We start from the raw sequence: 16,883 nt of genomic DNA, 5'->3' as shown, positions 1-16,883 counted from the left end.
AGGGATTATGTCTTATGTCAGTGTGTCTAGGTTCGCTCCCCCTGTCTCATTAGCCCTAATCTCTCCCAGCTGTGTCTCCCTCCTGTTTTCCATTCCCTGATTACTCCCCTGTGTTTGCCTTTGCTCTCTGTTGTGTCGTACCCTCAGATTGTGCCTGTGTATTTCTGTTCCTCGTGTTCATTGTTTCAGTTCATGTTTTGTTTCTTCGCCAGCAATAAAGCTGAGGTTTTCAGTTACAATTCAGTCTCCGAGTCCTGCGTTTGGGTCCTCATCTACGCTGCCCGCACACAGAGCCCTGACAGAACTGCTGCAGGGGTTACATATTTGCTTTCATTAAGAAGTACAGTGAAGTTCAGCCATGATGCTGACTAGACTAATAAGTAGCCCTCTAATTAAATCTGAGGTCAGTAGTTCAAGATTCATGATTAGATGTTACCTATATTTTTATTAAGTGGTAAATAAACAAAAGACATACTGTTTTTTGTTGACTTGTTTGATTTAACTCCTTAACACTTAGTGTACCATATTTGATACATACAGTTTTTTTCGTGAGTTTTTGAGACTTCATCATCAGTGTGATTTTTTTTTTCCCCCTCCTGAAAAACCAAAATAAATTGCGTAATACATTTTTAAAGAATTAAAAAAAAATAATCCAGATGTAGCAAATACAATGCAAATGAAAAGTCATTCATGGAAATTTCTCAGATGGTTCAAAATATTAAAATTTTCTGACAATTATGTCATGATTCATGCTTTAAAGAGTTAAGCAATAAAAACAAATTATTAGTTAAAAGATCATGGTTTGGATTAAAAAACAGTTGTTGCTTTTTTTTTTTTTTTTTTTTTTTTTTTTTTTTTTAAAGCTCTGCTGTCTTAGTTTCCATGGTGATGGCCCCTGCTTTTTCTGCTTCCTGTGGAAATGCATACTTACAAACTTGTGCCCACTCTCACCGAAAAATGTGACAGTTCGTGTCCATGAATGCGAAATGAATGCAAACAAATAAACAATTTGCTGAGTGTGTGTCCTGAGGCACAACCAACAGGTTTCTTATTCTGTTTATTCTTGAAAAAAGGAAGAATGAAATAAAAATGTCTGCTTTCACTGTCAGATAGGATTTAAAATGTCACTCCCTGTAAAAATGGGCAATGGCTGCAATGTTTGTTACTGGAGCTTTTCAAACATCAGACATCTAGTTTCCTTTATGTAGTGCATTATGGGAGCCTAGTGTCCATCAAAGCCATCTCAAAAAGTTAAATTAAAAGAGTACTTAGCATGCACGCACAGTGAGTGCCCTAAGGACATTTTATTTTTTTCATTTTCCTGTGTGAACACATCAAACATTCAAAACCTGATTAGAATGAATATTAAATATGAGGGTGGGACACAGCTACAGTGTGCGTCTCTCAGTGTGCTGTCAGTGCTGGTGAATTTTATAACTCAGAGTAATATGTGGTCACATTATGCGCTTTACTTATTTTTTAAATGCTTTAAATTTTTTTCATTTGTAATGTTGTTAAATAAGGGTCCTAACTCCTGGATTCAGTGATAGATCTGTTACAAAATCAGTTTCACCCCGGTTCTTTTTTATTCCTCGAGGCATCCAGAGACGGCACCGGACTCAGTAGTCATTTTCACAAAACCTTTATTCATCTTCAGTTAAGCATGCATCTTCTAGAAGGGGAGATGTGCAAGGCCGGTGTCCCTCTGCAAATCTTCCACTTCTTTGTTTGTTACAATCAGCTTTATAGAAGCGACCCCATCATAAAACCCCCATGGTGTACTGCAAACTCTGTGTTTGTGTGTGTATGCACGAGCACGTGAGTGCCTGTGTGTGTGCGTACCGTGTGTCTATGTGAGTGCACGTGAGTGACTGTGTGCGCGTACCCGTGTGTATGTGTGAGTGCACGTGAGTGAGTGTGCATGTGGGTGTGTGAGTGTAATAGTCAAAGCACTGTGTGTGTGTGTGTGTGTGTGTGTGTGTGTGTGTGTGTGTGTACGTGACTTCCTGCCGGTCATAAAAGTAATCTCCTCACCCAAGCTACACCAAATTCCTTTAGACAACATACAAAACAGAGTTAACATATTACAAACACTGAGACCCCCACTCTGCATCCACTGGGTCATTGGCCTCTTATTGTCTTAAATTTACAGATAAGCATGCGGAGAGTCTCCTGCAAACCTGCTTCTAAGTTATAACAATTCTGAGTTTTTATTAAAGGTACAAGCATCAGCATCAGCAATCCCCAACTGTAGCTTCCTGTCTCCTTTTATGACAGGCAGACCCCCAGTGTCCATAAATTCCTTTCCCTGTACACAATTACACACACACTCAAGCCTACAGCTAAACCAAACTAAAACACACAAACAAATCCTTTCCTATTCCTCTGATCTATTGCTGGACCCTCTCATCTAAGCAAATTTAACACATTATATTCTAATAATTATTTTCTTGTACTCACAGATCCTTCATGGAGTGATATCCCAAGTTACACCACAAGGGGGCACCACCTCCTCCTGAGTACAACAGTTTAGTGTGGTATTAGCTTTTGTCTTCAGACTTTGGCAGAAGCCAAAAAAGGAAAGCACACTATATACCTTACTTGTTCTTTTCGGGGCAAAATGTAACCTGTTCGCAGACCTTACGTTAGGGGCCTGGTACAGATTCTTTTGGACTTGTCCAGGATCTGCTCTCCTTGTTGGTCATGAGCTAATCCACAGTCTACAAGACATGCGACTAATAGAATTGGTGGTGCAGTGTAGCATGAGGAGATGAGCTGTTTGTGGGAAGCAAGCTGGGACTAAACAAAGAAGACGAGATGTACCTGAAAGTAAACGGCTGCAAAGGAGCGAGGAAGTTGTTGTCATGGCAGACTGCAAGAGGAAGAGCCCGCTTCCCCCGTCATCTAACAGGCTTTTCCAGATTCCTTCCAATATTGTGCCTGTTTCTGTCAGTAATACTGCACAGCTTATTGGTGGAGATGTTAAGGGGTGCTTTGATCATATCCACACACTTTCATGTACAGCAAAAACTTTCTAGAGGTATGCTAGAGGTATAAGATATTATCAATGAGGTTGTTCAGTCTCAAAATCCTACTTACTGAGTCAAGTGTAAATGTAGAGTCACTTTTCACACTTGTCACTGCCACATCAAGGAGAAGGCATTTGACCGTGTCATTCTTGGTATCCTGTTGGGGGTGTGGTTTTGCTGGCTTCAATAAGCAGCAAACTCCAGGTCACACTGGGGAGGTTTGCAAGCTGGAGGTGAATCAAATGGGATGAGAGTTAGCATCTCAAATTCTGAGGTCATGGTATCCCAGGTGGACCGTTTGAGGTTTTGTTCATGAGTGAAGAGAGAGATGAGCGCAAGATTGACAAACTGAAATGGCAAAATATAGGCCGAGGAGCTTGGTATTTGTGAACAAGTCAGAGTGGAGCCTCTATTCCTCTACATTGAAAGGAGTCAGTTTAAGTGGTTTGGGCATCTGACAAGGATGCCTCCAAGGTGCCTCCTATTTGAGTTGTTTTCATCATGTTATGCTGCAAGGAAGCCCTGGGGCACACCCAGGATAAGCTAAAGAGCGTACATCTCTCGGCTGGCTTGGAAATGCCTTGGAGGTAGCCAGTGAGAGGGAAGTCTGAACCTGCTGAACCTGGATCTAGTTTTTGCCTTGGCATCTCCCAGACCCACTCTATGCTTGACTTGTCAATAGTAGCAGTGCTAGTAGGCAATAGCAGTTTTGTTTCTACAGCACCAATCCTGTACATATAAATAAGTTGACGAGTTCAGACTATTTTGCAGGTGTCTCCAATAATTATTTAAAGTTAGCAGAAATAAGATTACAGTGACTATCTCTGCCATATTTCTGCAGGGTTTCCCACGACACAAATGTGCTTTTATCAAAGTGCAAATCAGCATTACTGTAATCCTGTCAACCTATGTGGAAAATGTTTAGTTATTGGCTCTGAGTAACAAATTGTTGTTTATATTATTTGAGTTTATATTCCACTTCATTCGGATTTTGGTAATGTGAAAGATTAACTCCAAGAGGCACTTTCTGTACATTTGGAACACATGAATGTGAATAAAGAAAGACTTGGCAGAGGCGAGAGGTGAAAACACACTATCCGCTTTACCTGTTCTTTTCAGGGAAACGTGATTTATTGGTAGGTATCATACTAAAGGCCTGTTAGAATTTGATGGCAGAGACATCAAGCATTCTGTGAAATCACAGAAGTGTGTATACCTGTTGATTACAGCCAGTAGAAGTGTCATAGCTTTAAATGGTTAAAGCGTTTTTCCTTACACTTTGGGCCAATTCTAAGACATTTTTTTTTAAAAAAACCTGCAAAGGACAAGGCTGTGACTGGAGTATGTCTAAGAGCAGTGTTAGCCTTGAATTTTTATGTTAACACAGAATAGAGACATGTCTTCGTGCTTTTTATTTATTGCAGCAGTCGGCACAAGAATAACTTGGAGAGAAAAGATCTAAAGGACCAATGTTCACTCACCAATCCAGGACAAAGATAACACACTCCATGCTCACTCTGTCTCTTATTTTTAGGCATGAAGAGACAGCAAGGTGTCACAGTCTGGCGGTGGCAGACTGTATTAATTGTGAAGAGTGGACCCAAAATGCAGACACGAAGGAACTTGGACCAAAGCTTGAGTATTAACAAAAAGCGAGCCGTTTAATAAGGCTGGTAAAAGGGTACAAAGAAAGGGCAAGGCAAACTGAAGTAAACTAACATCAACCTAAACTGGGAGAACTAAATAAACAAGAAGAAAAACCTAGACATGAAACATGACATGGAAACCTTGGCGTGAACAACAGACGACCTGACAAGGAATGAACAGAAACACACAGACTAAATACACACAAGGGTGATTAGGGGAAGTGGAAACACATGGGGAAACAGCTGGCACTGGTCTGACATAACGAGACAAAGGAAGCAAAGCTGACTACACTGACATAGGACACAGACCTTCAAAATATAACAGGAAACATGAGACACAGACAAGACAATATAACCTTGACAACATAAGACACGCAGCATGAAACACATAAAGGGCAAAGGGAGAGGGAAACTTAAATACAGCGGTAGAAAACACAAAGGGAAACTAATAAACAACTTAGCTACCCTAAAGAACTCAAACATATCATCCAAATAAACTAAAACTCAAAACGCTGGGTCAACAGACCCAGGAACGTGACAGCAAGGGCCACTTTTGGACTACTGTCTAAAAACAAAGCAGCAGATCAGACTGTGCTGCTGAACTGGCTCATGAGTTATTTAACATATTCAGCTTCTCTCTGTCTCTGTGCTCTGCAGCTTACTGCCTCAAAGAATCCATTAACATACATGTGACCCTGCATTAATGACTTCAAACCAGCAGTTCTAACATCTGTGGTCACTGAGTCATTCAAGGATCACACTTGCATACCTGAAAACCTGATCAGCTCCGCTAATGGACCCCTAAAAGTGTGTATACAGGGCCAACAGACCTGCTTACGATGCAGTGAATCATCACAGTGCTAAAACTTGGAGTTATCTGTTTATATACATTTTGTTTATGGACTTTTACCACCTGAAATCCAGTTAAGCTTCCATAACAACCACTGGACATGTATATTGACCCTCTACATCATGAAAAGTATAAACAGCATCTTAGTAACTTTAGGGCACATTATTAAAAACAGCTCTGATAAAAAATGTGACATATGCTGCTAGTGAAATGATTCTGAAGTATATTTTTTCTCTGAATCGTGACTCTATATATCTCACTGATGAAGCTGAGGGAGTCTAAAAATTACCCTCTGTAATATTCTTCTTAATTAACAAAACCACAAGCTTCTTGTGGTTCTTGTTTTTGCTTTAAATGCACTTAAATGAATGTAGTATTTCAACTTTTATTAGATCTCAACAGTGCTTTATCATTCTAATTGCAATATTCCATCCATCCATTCGCTTCCGCTTATCCTTTTCAGGGTCGCGGGGGGCGCTGGAGCCTATCCCAGCTGTCATAGAGCGAGAGGCGGGGTACACCCTGGACAGGTCGCCAGTCTGTCGCAGGGCTAACACACAGGGACAGACAACCATTCGCACTGTCATTCACTCGCACATTCACACCTAGTGGCAATTTGGATTATCCAATTAACCTATCCCCACAAGCTGCATGTCTTTGGACGGTGGGAGGAAGCCGGAGTACCCGGAGGGAACCCACGCAAACACGGGGAGAACATGCAAACTCCACACAGAACGACCCCGGCCTGATGGTGGAATTGAACTCAGGACCTTCTTGCTGTGCGGCAACAGTGCTAACCACCGTGCCACCGTGCTGCCCAATTCAATCATTAATTTATATGCCATTCTCTTTGTCACCAACTTTGCTCCCAGCTGTGGAAAGATAGGAGCTGTGCAGTCATAAGTTTGAGTATGCCTGTTAGTTCAAGGGTTATTCAGACTTTTTAATTTAGTACCCACATGGTAGAGCAGTACTAAAGACTTGAAAGCTATGTGCCCTATACGCCTGCTGTTCAAATGCTGTTTCTATTTCTGATGTTCGTCAAATCAGGAGATTGCTGACTTAGATGGAGGGCAGCTGAATGAAGGCCCAGTATGACATAAATAAAGATTATCTTGACCTGTGAATCATGCAGCGCTACTGCAGTACAGCGTGAGAATAAACATGTGGAGTTCGATGTAACAGGTTCTCTTTAAACAACGCAAAATATTTTTGGATTGCCTAAAATAGCCACCATGTGACAATGTCTCAACCAGTTTTATAAGACTGTGACTAGTATTTACTTTCAGTTAACAAGTGAGTTCAGTGGTACTGCTGGGATACAGTGGCATATAACCAGCAGTGAGACGTGGCAGGTGTGTGAAGTCCCGGTTTTACAGTGGAGAGGGGGAATGACTCACTTGGAAATAAGTGACATAATATTTTTATATTGTGAACTCTGGTAAATTAGTTTTCCACTGACTGACCTGTGCTGCTACTGGTTCTAAGGTTTACTGCATTTTGTGGGTTTAGTCAGTTGCATCATGTTGTATGTTACATAAACTGTCATGGCTGAGTGCTATTAAGTCAGTGCTTAAAAAGACTGGACCTCTGTATGTCCATATAGACATTTCTCCTCTCATCCAAGAGGCTTCTTCAGTTCAAAGGAGAAAGGATACTCTTTCAAGGATGTCAGTGCTCAAATTTTGGACCACGATGACAGAGAGGAGTTAAGGTGGCAATCTATGACCACTGTGAATGATCATAGTTGAACTGGTGACTTCTGACACCTACAGTGCAGTTTTGAGATCTGTTTCCAGGCATTTCAACCCTTACTCACATCTGCCTCGGTTGACCTCGGTAGCTAAAATGATTGTCGAATGAGGCAAGTTTCCTAATGAGGCTGTACACTTTAGCCCTAGTGAAACCTCGGCTCGTGTGATGGACCACCTCCAGAGAGTGTCATTGTCTGGGAAGCCTCAGGGTTTTTATGTTTGTCTTCCTTTTCCTCTCACTTGATTTTTTTAGTTTTTTTTCTCCACACAGGCGAAGTGGTGGGAAAATGCTTCCATGGGTCATCAGGCATGGTCCTCTCTCTGATTCCTTGTTCTGAGTCTCCTCATCATCCAGAGTATTTAATAGCTGGAAGTATGGCAGATCTTTGTCAGATCATTACACCTCCCATGGTGATAATTAGGCTATCCATGTTTGCTTTCCATCAGAGTTATTTACATTTATTAATTTCATTTCTCCCTCTGCCTTCTGGTTGCCTGTTTGGAGTTAACTCCGTGAACCTGATTTCTTACTTACCTGCATCCCCTCCAAGTTTCACTCAAGACCCCAGCCACACTCACCTGCATAGCCATGCTCCATGCTGCTCACCTTGCCTCTCTGGGTGCCTGCTTGCTGTTCCATCAGACCATCCACAATTCACATCTCAAAAATCCGAAGACTTATTTATCTTACCTTCACTCTAAAGACAAAAGATTCTTAAGAGAATCAGAACAGCTTAGTGATTTGTCCAATAAACCTTTGTGAGCTAAGACTGTATTTTGAGTCTGTCCCCTGTGTTAATAAGATGGGGGGATAATCCTCACTGGGCTTCAAATACCCAGGACTCTCCAACAGTTATTGCTCTGGCTCATGGATGAAAGGTGAAATGCCTTGGTGAACCTAAAGAAGTTGCCATCTTTTCAAGCACTAATAAAATTAGTGCAAAGGTAGAATTTGTCCTGGCACTCATTAGCCATGATGAAATAGGCACTTATTCTGGAAGCTATTTTGAGACATTATCTAAATTAACTTTAATTTCAGTGGTCAAAAGAAAGTGGAAACACGTGTACAGACTACCCAGTAAAACCTGATTTAAAAAAATATAATATTAAATGCAGACTTTGCCCAAAATATAGTTTTAAACTTTTTTTCTACTTCTTATGTCTCTACTGCTACTCATGACCTCATCTTTAAGTAACCACATCTGTGTCAACGTTACCACAATGCTGCACAACAGCCAGTAAGACCTGTGCTTACTGTCCCATGCACGTTTGCATTCGTTACATAAGTCTTTACTCACACCCCTTCAGTGGTACTCGCTAAATGCTGAAGTACAAATACTGCAACTTTATTGACATCTGTATGCATGAGAGTGATGACAAAAAAAAAAGGATGCTTGCAGAGTCTGCAGGTGGCACCATGGGATGACTTTACTTTCACTGATGAATCATCTGGAAGGACTAGCAGGCAGCAGTAGATGAAAAGTGAACTGACTGACGGCATTTTTTATTGTATTAAACTGCCTGTAAGATTTTATTAGTCAAAAACTGAAGGTGTTTGAATACTATTTCAGAAGGTCTCAGTCCACATTAATGATACTAAAATGGCTTATTTATCCAAAAATCTAGAAAGTTACTGTGGCAATAAAAAATTAATGCATCGCAGAGTAAAAAAAGCTAAGAAAGGTAAACAAATTACACTGAAGATGTAGTTTGGGGGTAAGAAGACCTTTTTGCCTCACAGCAAGGTCTTAGGTTCAAATCCAGTTTGCACGGTACTGTGCACTTGCTGCTTGCACAGTTGGAGCTGGAGAAACTGGAGAGTGGGGTTTAGCTTAATCAGCAATTCTAAATTGGCCGTAGGCGTGAATGTGAGTGTGAATGGTTGCATGTCTCTGAGTTAGCCCTGGCAGATTGGTGTACCTCTCATCTCGCCCTATGACAGCGGGGAAAGGCTTCAATGGAATTGGATAAGAGGAAGGATGGTGTAATTGGGTAAAAAATCATTTGTTGAAAAAGTGACAAAACAAACCGAAATTTAAATATGACATAATGAAGAGCTTGGGTCTAAAATGAATACAGGCATTATTGTGTTAGATGGTGTAGATTTTCTCTATGTATCCTTGCAGCAGTGGAGCTGAAGCATATATTAGAGAAAGTGTTCAGTTGTATGTCCAGTAAGTGGTGCAGAGGATCCATTAGTTATGCCATAACTCCTGGGTATACAGCACATTTAAGCTCTGCTTAACCACAGTAGTTAAAAAGAGCCTTTAAAATATGCAAAGACTATAGACAGTTGATTGGTATTTTAAGACGTAACAGTCAGTGAGTGTGGAAAAAGTCAGTTATGAAAGTTTCTTTGGGTGTGGTCCGAAAAAACATCAAATAAAAGGGAGTGATATTAGAGATACGAATACCAACAATTACCTCTGCTGCAGAGAAGGACTTCATCAGAGCTACCAGGCTCAGAAATTGCCAATCACCACAGAGTAGAGCTCACATAAATACTTCCCAGAGTTTAATTAGCTGGCACATCCAAACGTAAGGTGTTCAGAGGCGATTGTAAAAATCAGGCCTTCATTGTTGAATTGCCGCACGGAAACCAGCGCCGGGGGAGAACAGGACAATTATAACTGCTCGGGCCGAGAAACACGAACAACTTTAGTTTGATGAGCCAAAATTAGAGATTTGCTCCCAGCTGGCATGTCTTTATGAAACACATTGAATCTCCATAATATGGGTCCCAAGATAAAGCAAGAAGGACACGATCCTTATTTTGAGTGGGACTGTATTTGTGTTTGCAGCAGCTTAATGAGCCAAACCATCTCTGTACACTTTGCAAGGACTTTTTGACCAAGAGGCAGTGTGACTGCCTAACTTGACCAAAATAAAACTTTAATTCAAGGAGGAAAAAAAGTGTATTTCAACAGTTATGTCATGCTTTTTGTTGTGGAGAAGGCACAGTCTCTGGCCAGTATTTTTAATATTGAACTGAAGTGAACAAAAAGCTTTTGTTTCCTTCCCTTTTCCCTTGCTCTCCTGACTAATCTGTGTATCAGGGACATTTTGCCTCCTCACTCACACATCACTCATCACTAAATACACACCGAGACCTTCCTCTTGTGACATTTTATTATGTTCCACACTGTAGTTGGCTTGTAGTATGGCACAAACAAAAACAGCCAGAGGCTGAGAAACAGCAGTTGGTTATACTGCAATACTACGCTGTTTTCGACTAGTTGGAGCCACGCTTGTAAAAAAACATACTCTAATCTTTCTTTCTACTTCCCTGGGCACAGACTGGTGATTGATATTGATCTGGAGTGTATGCATTTGCACTGACTTTGATCTGTGTGTGGTGATTCTCAGGTGATCTTGCATCCTTTGAGGCCTCGCATGTCTCCTACACAAGGTGGTGTTTGGGTCGCCGTCATCTGGATAATGGCCAGCTGCTTCTCCCTCCCACATGCAATCTACCAAAAACTCCTGACCTTTACATACAGGTAAAATGAATCACAGTCATTATGTAGAGGCACAATTCAGTGAGGTTAGCTATGGAGATGGAGGTTCTTTACTTTATATGCTGATGGATGTGGAACAGGTTTGCTCTGTGTCAGATTTAAAGGGAAAAAACCCAAAAACGATTTAAAAAGAACGAACTTAGTCACAAGAGTTACAGAAAGTAGGCGAAAACAGTGGCCAAAAGTCGACACAACAAAGTCAAAGAAGCAAAATGAAAACTGAAATGCTCAACTTGGTAGCACAAAAGCAGTCTGGCAAATTGGAAGAGCTACACAGGAGTCATATCTACAAAGGAGACTGATTAGTTAATTGAGAACAAGTCACACGTTCCCAGAGTTCAGAATTCAAAGTGTGTACAAGCAGAAATTAATCGTATACAAAGAATTTCTTTTTTTATCTCTTAGTATTTTACTCTGTGAAAATGTATTTATCTGTGCACTTTCCCTTTTCACCCAGTTTTAGGCTCTTATCGAATTTTTATATGCATTTTACACACAGTGTGGTTGCTCTCTGACCTTTTAACAAAGAGCATCAAATTCCACTGGGCTTTGAGTTACATACTAGTGAGATTCAGAGCAAACATAGATGAAGATTTGCCCTTAAATATACCAAATACTTTGTGGTTGTGAGCCTTCTGTAGGGTGTGAAGCAAGATCACGGCTGAGTTCTTAATGAATTCATTAACTGGTGTGACCAGTTTTTCCTCCAAATTAATGTGGATAAAACCAAAGAAATGTTTGCAGATATTTGTCAGAGGTCCCTTCCCCCTGCACTCATGTCTGATTAAAGGGGAGGAAGTGGCTTAAGTATTACTAATATATGCACTTGTACCCTATATTTCCTGCTCTGATTAATGTTCATCCATAATTATAGTATAAAATTAAAAAGTCATACACAATATGATGAATAACTCTTTGGTTTAAAAAAACATCAGATTACAATGAAAAATGAAGAACTAGAATAACTTTAAAATAACTATGAACTAATAAACTCAGTGGATCAGAGACAAATGTTGTTGTTTTTTTAAAATTCATACTTCTCTATGAAATAACAATAGCCAATGATTATTAATATACAGTACTGGGTAAAGGCTCGAGCTGCACCACCAGTCAGACTTTCTTGTAAATTTAAAGTGGTTTTGAGCAATAGCTCTCCAGGGTTTCTGAAGGTCCTTCAGAGTTTTTATTTGGATATTGGCAAGGCAAGTTTATTTATATAGCACAATTCAACAGCAAGGTGATTCAAAGTGCTTTACAGAGACATTAAAAAACAAAAACAAACAAAAAATTATTATTATTATTATTTTTATTCAAATGCAGCTGAGAACAGGTGAGTCTTCAACCTGGATTTAAATAAACCGAGTGTTTCAGCTGATCTGAGGCTTTCCAGGAGTTTGTTCCAGATATATGGAGCATAAAAGCTGAATGCAGCTTCTCCGTGTCTGGTTCTGACTCTGGCTGATTTTTCACTCAGTCCAGTCCTTGAACCTGACCATTTTCAGAGGAATGTTTTTGTACTTGTTACTTAACACTGTACTATGAATCATTCAAACATATAAAGGAACCTTACTCAACAGATGACCCAGAAGTGTATCTATACATGAGAGACATTAAAAACAAAGAACCAATTTTCAATTGAAATTTTAGGAACTTTATTTTATTTTATTTTAACCAGCACCCTGTCACATAAGTGCATCGTGTGTTTTATTTTCTTTAATTGAATTAGTTAAAAATGGCAAAAATAATAATATTTGACAGACATAAACGACTATTTTTGAACTAGTAATGTGATTCATGGTGTGTCCTTAAAAAAATGTGGAAACTGGATAAGAGTTAAAAATAAAAGTGGCAGGCCTAAAAAAAAACCCATCTACAGCAGATGAGTGTCAAGTCCTTAAGAAATAGGAAAATCTCTAACAAAGACCTGCTGCTTTACTGTTCATGACCAGAGAGATGCATGTGTCCCTTTCAGTTTCACTGAAGTTCACTGAAACCTCATAAGAAAATGGAAGGGTGGCTGTCAAGAAGCCATTCTTACTGAAAGGATAAGGGTGATTTGGTATGCCACATTACACCAGACCTGGACTGAAAATCAAGAAACCCAATCAGAAATGTTGGGTTCAAATCGATGACTTATAGAAAAACACTGTAAGTCATGGATTGGCCTCTCCAGAGCCCAGGCATCCACATTATTGAAGCAGGGTGGGATCACGGTGACAGAACAGCCAACATCCAAAGAGGTGTTTTGAATGTCCTTCAAGAAGCCCAGAGAACTATTCCTGAAGACTACTTATTGAAATGAGAAAAACCTTGCCCAGAGAGTTCAGGCTGGGTTAATGAAAGGTGGTCATACAGTCAATCATTGACTTAGAAGCTGGTTAGAATTTTACAGCTTCAGGGTTTTTTTTTGCCATATATAATCTGTATTTCCATTTATGTTTGCACATGTTGATAAATCATTGTACTTATTTCCCATTTTTCCTGACAAAATATAAAGATTTCTGCACAGTACTGTAGTATTTTCTGTCTTTTCTGTCTTTCTCCTGACAGTAAGGAGAAAGAGCGAAGCCTGTGTGTCCCAGACTTCCCAGAGCCATCAGATGTCTATTGGCAGTACATTGACCTGTTGACCTTCATATTGCTTTACTTGCTGCCCCTCCTCATCATCACTGCCTCCTACACCATAGTGGCCCGTAGACTGTGGCGCCACAATGCCATCGGTGACACCACAACTGCTCAGCATGCCACACAGAGAAGGAAGCGCCGGAGAACACTGGCGATGCTGCTTCTGGTGGTCGGAGTGTTTGCCGTTTGCTGGTTTCCCCTCAACTGCTATGTGGTGCTGCTGTCCAGCCAGGCCATCCATTCTTCTAATGCCCTTTACTTCTGCTTTCACTGGCTAGCTATGAGCTCCACCTGCTACAACCCTTTCATCTACTGCTGTCTGAACCCCACTTTCCGCCAGGAGCTCCAGCTCCTCGTTGACAGGTGCAGGAAGAGACGACGGGCAGTGGTCGGCTTGGACCCGGAGCTTCGCCCTGCAGTACCTCACGCTCCATGTCACAGAACTGCCTGGCCCGACAACCAGGACTCCTCGAGGCCAAGGAACGTTTGGTCACACCCGGTCCAAGCTTCCTCACAGCAGAGTCACCCTTCTTCAAGTCAGTCCCACAACCTGAAAGATGCACATGTGCTTTTCACTGCCCGGCAGGCGCTCACAGGGAGGACCGACATCCTCTCAGTGGAGCCCATTGTTGCTGTGAGCTGACTGGAGACAATCCTGGACTGAACTGAGTTGTTTAACCTCTTAAGCCCCAAGCCTAACTGATGTCCTGCCTTTTGAGGTTAAATCTCTTCTAGGGCTTCATCAAATAGGGCAGAACATCTGGTAATCTCAGATCTGTATGTCTGGGCCAGTAATTTCAAAAGCAGCAGGGTGTGGAGAGGCTTTTGTGGTGACTGTGAATTGCTGAAAGATGTGACCCTTTTTCTCCCCTGAAGCTTATAAAGCAACCGCTCCACATTCACACACGCTTTTTCTCTTTTCACGCCAGTGAAAATTTCCCTTCCTGATGTTTGTTAAAAAACAATGTCCCCGAGCCTTGACAAATGGATAAAACATTCATCACGTTACTTAAACGTCTTTTTATATTGTATTGTGATGGAAAAAAACAAGAAAACCTTCACAGACTGGCTGGCAGGGTAGCAATGAAGTTCAGTCTCTGTGAAAAAAGAAAAACAATGTTCAAGTTTAACAGGATCAGTTGCTGTAAGATATGTCTTAACAATCTTGGTTTACCATTCAGGACACAAGGATGGATTCTCAGAGGGAAACCGAACCCACCTTAGCGTGAAAATATCCTCATATTTATCCGCAGACCACCTGAAATCCATCCTGCTGCAGTATTTTTCCTTGGTTTTCCTTTGATTTGCTGTCATCTAGCCAGAGCATTTGTAGAATATGCACAGAGGGGAAAAAATAAACAATTTTTATCTTTCTTACACCCGAAATTGAATTAATCCAAAAGTGATTTTGGGTTGTGAGAGGTGAAAACATTAAAAACAAACTATCAAAGATCTAAATAGCACTGTGACATGACGAGAAATTGATGTTATGTTTGTCTCATGCATACACAGGTCAAAACAGGAAATGAAAAAAGTTATCATTAATAACCTTTTGATTGATTTCTTAAATTTTCAAACTAGAAGACTTCTCATCCCATATTTCTTTTTCTTTCATATTCACTGCAATGCTCCAGTAGACACCGCACAGTGTGAGGCCGATGATGACGATGATTAAATCCATCTCATGCAGCAGGAGGTGTATTCAGTGTAGGTGGGGGGTCGGGGTGGGGACAAATAATGATGAATATGGCAGCGGCGCGGTGACCAGAAACCATGGGCGAATTGAAGCGATGGCTGGGAAACAACTGTAACAGTTAATGCTGACAAAGCCTTGTAGAAATTGAAGGATGCCACAGACTGATGAGAAGAGATGCATGCACGTGAGGGTTATCTATGCAACCGGAGCCTGGGATGTCCACTAGACACCAACTATCTATTTGGACTGAAAGCAGGGGGGGCGCAGGCGAACTGAAATATGGAAATTGCGACATCACTTTTTGTTGGCATTTTTCATGCTTTTCGTATAAAAAATGTTGTGCAATAATAATAATGGATTGGATTTATATAGTGCTTTTCAAGGCACCCAAAGCGCTTTACAATTCCACTATTCATTCACTCTCACATTCACACACTGGTGGAGGCAAGCTACAGTTGTAGCCACAGCTGCCCTGGGGCAGACTGACAGAAGCGAGGCTGCCACATCGCGCCATCGGCCCCTCTGGCCAACACCAGTAGGCGGTAGGGTAAAGTGTCTTGGGTAAAGTGTCTTGCCCAAGGACACAATGACCAGGGATTGAACCGGCGACCTTCCGGTTACAGATTTGCTCCCCACCCCCCTGAGCCACGGTCGTCCCAATAGGGTGACAGTTGTGAACAGCACAAGCAAAACACTTTGCAGGATGTTGTTAATGCTTCTCATCTGTGTTTTCTTACATGTGTGTGTTCTTCTGTCTGTCTTTGCTTCTCTTTCTCTTGGTTTATTCAATTTCCCGTCTTTTTGTTAATGGGTTCTTTCACGTTGCCTTTACTTTATGTCTTTTTCTCATCTTTGTTGTTCCTCGGATCCAATACCTCATATATAAGCGTTTCAATCAGGTCGAGGAACACAAACAAATCATTTGTGTGTACGAAACACTCTTCTGGAACAAATGGTAACAATTTCAGACGTTTTCATTGTTCATTTAGACATTATAATAAATATATTATCAAGTTAGCTTTACTTTGCTCCATGGTTTATCTCAGTGACTGCAATACTCCCAGGTCCTGTGGTTGCAGAAGAAGCCTAAAACATTACTCTTCTAGTTGTTATGCTGTGTTTGGCTTTCTCCAAACATGGTGCTGCACACCATAGTCAAATATCTCCACTTTGGTCTCATCTATCCAAAGACATTGTTCTTTTATGTTCTTTTATGCATCTGAACAAACGTTTTATGGTTTGTTCAGATGCAATTTTGTAAACCTAAGCTGTGCTGTCATGTTCATTTTAAACCTCTTCTCTCTAAAAGTCTTTTTCTGATTGCACTTGTACAATTGTACATTTAACCTATCAACATGAGATGTAGTTCTTGTTTTTGTTTTTTCCTTAAGCATTGCACTGTCTGACCTCACCTGAATCCTCCAGAAAAACAAACTGCCAAAACTGCTGCTTTAATAAAGGTGATCACACTTGCTAGCGATGCCTGGCTGTTCTTACCCTTCTAATTCTTATGGAAGCAGTGAGGCTGTACTTAATTTTTCACAGCACTGCATAGAGTCCTGTGAACACACAGATAACTGTATCAGCATATCAGCAAGTTTTGGCACAAGATGGAAAACACGCAGCCAGTTTACATGATAATGGGCATTCCTAATTGATCACACTGATCATTTGTTTACATGAGTCATGTAAACAAAAGTAGGTCCAGTGGATCGTATGCTAAAATAGCTAACAAAAAAGCACTGGACAGCCTTTGGTTAGTAGA

At 40.8% G+C, this 16,883-nt stretch overlaps 1 protein-coding gene across 1 annotated transcript in view; it reads left to right on the top strand.

Moving 5' to 3' along the window:
• Window positions 1-14,390, top strand: part of gpr83 (G protein-coupled receptor 83) — a 30,872-nt gene extending 16,482 nt beyond the window's left edge. The window contains exons 3-4 of the mRNA XM_006787202.3: window positions 10,646-10,779; window positions 13,348-14,390. Of these exons, the coding sequence (XP_006787265.1) occupies window positions 10,646-10,779; window positions 13,348-14,065 (852 nt within the window). The 3' untranslated portion in view covers window positions 14,066-14,390. The remainder of the gene's footprint in view (window positions 1-10,645; window positions 10,780-13,347) is intronic.
• Window positions 14,391-16,883: the final 2,493 nt, after the last annotated feature.

Source organism: Neolamprologus brichardi, chromosome 6 (genome assembly GCF_056152115.1).
Source record: "Neolamprologus brichardi isolate AB-2024 chromosome 6, ASM5615211v1, whole genome shotgun sequence".
In the NCBI taxonomy this organism is placed as follows: domain Eukaryota; kingdom Metazoa; phylum Chordata; class Actinopteri; order Cichliformes; family Cichlidae; genus Neolamprologus; species Neolamprologus brichardi.
Note: the sequence above shows the minus strand (reverse complement) of the source record. Positions and strands in the feature narration are given on the sequence as shown.